Source organism: Drosophila busckii, chromosome 3L, assembly GCF_011750605.1.
Source record: "Drosophila busckii strain San Diego stock center, stock number 13000-0081.31 chromosome 3L, ASM1175060v1, whole genome shotgun sequence".
Lineage (NCBI taxonomy): Eukaryota > Metazoa > Arthropoda > Insecta > Diptera > Drosophilidae > Drosophila > Drosophila busckii.
In genome coordinates this window covers 439,802-443,547 of record NC_046606.1, presented here as the reverse complement: position 1 = coordinate 443,547, position 3,746 = coordinate 439,802, and the positions used below count along the sequence as shown (strand labels likewise).

At 46.1% G+C, this 3,746-nt stretch overlaps 1 protein-coding gene across 1 annotated transcript; it reads right to left on the bottom strand.

The window, feature by feature from the left end:
• Positions 1–638: 638 nt before the first annotated feature.
• On the bottom strand, positions 639–2,979 carry LOC108600051 (carnitine O-palmitoyltransferase 2, mitochondrial). Its single transcript, XM_017987398.2, has 3 exons — positions 1,839–2,979; positions 992–1,786; positions 639–931 (listed from the first exon to the last, which is right to left on the bottom strand). Exons 1-3 carry the CDS (start codon positions 2,909–2,911, stop codon positions 790–792), a joined length of 2,010 nt encoding a protein of 669 aa, XP_017842887.1. The 5' UTR covers positions 2,912–2,979; the 3' UTR covers positions 639–789.
• Positions 2,980–3,746: the final 767 nt, after the last annotated feature.

Here is a 3,746-nt window from a genome sequence, read left to right as displayed (position 1 = left end):
TCATAGCTTGTGGCGTTTAATGGCTTTTTAATTGTTGGCCAGTCCAAGCGACAAGTGTCGTTTTAATGACGCCCCACAAACCCAAACCCCAAGCCAGACGCTTTGAGTGCTGCTGCCTTTAAGCTTTAGCCGCTTGTATATATCAAATGCTAACGGTTAAGCGAGTTAATTATTTTTTATGCTTAGCCTAGTGTATTTTTTATGTTTTTCGCGCAACAAATTTATGCTCGTGCGCACACAAAATCCACTTTGCCTACGAAATTGGCAATAAATCAACTGATAATGTCAACACAAGGTGTTGAGCAGAAGAGAAGCGCAGAGGCGAACACAACAAAACATTTTGATAAACTTTGCTGACATGTGTGAAAGGTCCGCAAACCCAAAAAGTTATTTTTGGGTTTTTCAGAGCTGCCAATCAGCAGTCTAAATAGCAAAAAGTTTTCGCTAGCAATTAAACCTTTTTAGCATAAGCATATGCAGTTTATTTTTAGTAGCAAACAAATTGCTAATCAATAAAATGTCTTTCAATTTAGCTTAGTGCAATTGCAACTCAATTTGTCAATTGATTTCAATTAACTTGATATGCAAACAAATTTATGAAGCGTTGCTATAAACTTCAAGTAAATTTAATTGACAGTGAAAGTATTTATACAATTTATGTTTGAGTTGACAACTTAAATTTAGTTGCGCTTAATTAAATTAAACGACATGCGTGAGTTAAACGACTGCAATGTGTAAATCATGTACAATTCTAAATGTTTGCTCTGTGTTAATAGATTCCAAGGCTATTTAGTTGCTCTTTGCGCTCTGTTCTATAACAGCGCAAATTTTGTCAAAGGCCGACTCCAGGCTATCAATAAAGACTTTGCCCTCTGCTTGATTTTTATAGCTGGTTACAATGGCGCCCGCAAATGCGTTTTGTATGGAGTAGCTGTGCATAAAGTAGAGTTTAAATAAGGCCATAAATTGTGGTTTATGCCGAAAAGCTTACCCTATGCCCAGTCCATTGCTAACGACGGGGCCAAAGGAGCCGGCAAGCAGCGCATCCGAGCCCAAAGTAGAAGTGCTAATGATATTATGATTAAGGCGTTTATAAGCGTCGCACTCATAGACCGCAGGCAGCGGCAGACCCTCTGTCTGAGCTATGCGCCGCAAAGCAAACAGATGGCGATCAAAGCCTTGACCCATGGCCGCCTCCTTCGTGAGCTGCCCGTGCACGCTGCTGCATTTGTCAATCATGGCGCGCAGCTCGTTTGCACTCGGCTGCTGGTTGCTGGGCCTTAAGATGGCTTCGCAGAATTGCTTTGTGGCATTAGTGCAGGGGCGCATGGTCTCGGTGCGTCCGTGTTTGAAGGCAGATGTGCTGCAGCTTTCGTAGCTGCCCACATAGCGCTGAAACGCCTGGCGATAGGCCAGTTGAAAGGACAGCTGTATCACAGAATCGGGACTTAGCTTGTGCTGCTTGCAAGTGCCTTTGTTTAGCTTGCCATAGCGCAGCTGCTGCATGTCCAGGCTGTCCACAATGCGTGCGTTTTCCGCATAAGCTGCTTGCACTGCGTCCGCAGTTTGCGCATCAACTTCAAAGTTTAGCACGCGTACATTTTGCTTGTCGCCTTCGGCGGACGTGTGGGGAGTGCTGGCCGAGACAAAGGGCGACTGCAGCGTATCCTTGTACAGCTCGTTGAAGTAGCGCAGCACAGCGACGCCATCTCCCCAAGAGTGTTCAAAGTTGATGGCTGCAGTGCCATCGGCGCTTATCAGCAGCGATATGGACTTATCAAACCAACTGCAAAAGCCAAAATGTTAGTTCAAAGTTTAAGTCAAGTCAGAACTCTTACCGATTCGTGGCTTTGCCCGCCAGCAAATGATGCAGCAGTGGCGTTGGATTCGCCTCATCATAGCCGCCATCCTGCTCGCTGTCCAGGCAAACGCAAAACAGCGCTGCATCCACTTCCTGCTCCAGCAGCTGCGCATTTGTGCCATTGCTAACAAAATGTGCACGCGCCCGGGCCCAAACATCGCGCTGTGCTGCGGTGAGCACGCCCAGCGGCACGCTGGCTGCATCACGCTGCGCGTCCAGCTCCATTATGGCGCGCAATCGTCCCAATATAACGCTAGGGCTGTGTATATAGCCGCTGCTGTCCAGCACATTCATGGCGTACATGTTGCCGCGTCGCATTACCAGTATATGCTTGGACTTGGGCGACTGCACCAGCTCATCTTTGCCCAGTCCGGGTATGCGTGCGGTGCCAAACAGTTTGTCGTACTGACTCATGTCCAGCGGAAACGCTTTGAAGGCATAGGAAGCGTATGTGGCAAACGCCTTGGGCGCTATGGACATCCAGCGGCGATAGCTGGCCGTATCGCTTTTTTTCGGCTGCATGTGAAACACCTCCGGCTCCAGCTTGTGCGCTTGCAGTGAACGCCAAAAGCGCAGCGAGCTAATGATTAGATTAGTTGCACGCGCTACTTGTTGCTGATACTGCGGACGCTCGTCCGGCTTCATCACCAGCAGCGGATTGTAGTTCAGCGGCAAGGGCGCACGATCAGCTAAATACATATCGAACCAGGGCTCTGATATATAGCTGGTATGCTTGTTGGCTGCATCTTGCAGCTTCAGCTTCGCATGCAGTTCCATGCCAATGCCTTGGCGAAACTGCTCCAGCTGCTGCTGCGTCTGTTGCAGCTCTGCCTCGCTTAGCAGTGGCTGCACTGCAGCCAAGAAACGCTCACAGCTCTTCTCCAGCAGCGGTATTGGCAGTCGTGGCAACGAGCGTTGAAAATAAAGCGTAGGCAGCTTGGAATTTTGCAAATATTGGTAATGATTGCCATGAGTCGTAGTGGTGGTTGCTGTCGCTCTACTGGCCAATCCCAAGCCTAATTTATTTCTATGCAATTTTAATTTCAACATTTTTTGCACAATTTTAGCGCCTACAATTGAAACAAAGTACCTCCGGCGTAACCAAAGTTCAACAAACAACAACAAGAGAAAAAGGCAACAGCTGTTTGGTATATTTTTTGTATCGCTGCTAGTATTTTTTCTTTGCAGATCAGCTGTGCTAGATCGTTTACGCAACTGTCATCCAGCACACAGTTCGCGAGTATTTTACAAAGTGCGCGCATTTTTGCCCGTCTTGAAAGAATTATTGTGTTTTCTTTGTGAATCGATTGATTATTTGTGTTTGCCAATTGTTAAGCGCTCATTGAACTTTTGCACGGCGGCAATTTGTGTTTGCGCGTTAGGTACAATAGACATTGCTTGACTTTTGTTTGTCACGACGACGGTCAAGTGTCTCGGATTTTGACGTTAGGATTCGTTTAGGTGGCTTTAAGCTAAGAATGCAAATTGCGTATAAAACTTTTATGCGCTGTCGAACTTAACGAGCTAGCGAGTACCTTTGGCATATATCGATTTGGCACGACTATAAACTTTTTGCACCCACAATTCCTCAAATTAAGCAAAGTGCGCTTTGGCTCAAGTTCCGTTTAACATTTGCATAAAAATAATGCGAACGAATATGCGAGGAGAACGCGGCGAATGGCTTGCAGTGTAATTGGCCAAAGTGAAATTGCGTTAATATTTAACAAGCCAAGGCGAATGTAAAAACTCAAAGCGTAATTCATGCAGATATACACAGACATAAGTATCGAAGGGGGGGGGCCTTGTGGGTATTATAAATGCGTTTAACGAGAAAATTGATTAAGGTCAGCCAAGAATCTATTAAATTAACACGCATTCAATTGAA

Excerpts from the sequence above, each read along its gene's own strand:
- LOC108600051 (XM_017987398.2), bottom strand. The coding sequence starts at position 2,911 with ATGTTGAAATTAAAATTGCATAGAAATAAATTAGGCTTGGGATTGGCC. Across the intron at positions 1,787-1,838 it reads GCGGGCAAAGCCACGAATCG|TTGGTTTGATAAGTCCATAT; the intron begins GTAAGAGTTCTG and ends TGGCTTTTGCAG. Across the intron at positions 932-991 it reads AGCAATGGACTGGGCATAGG|CTACTCCATACAAAACGCAT; the intron begins GTAAGCTTTTCG and ends CTTTATGCACAG.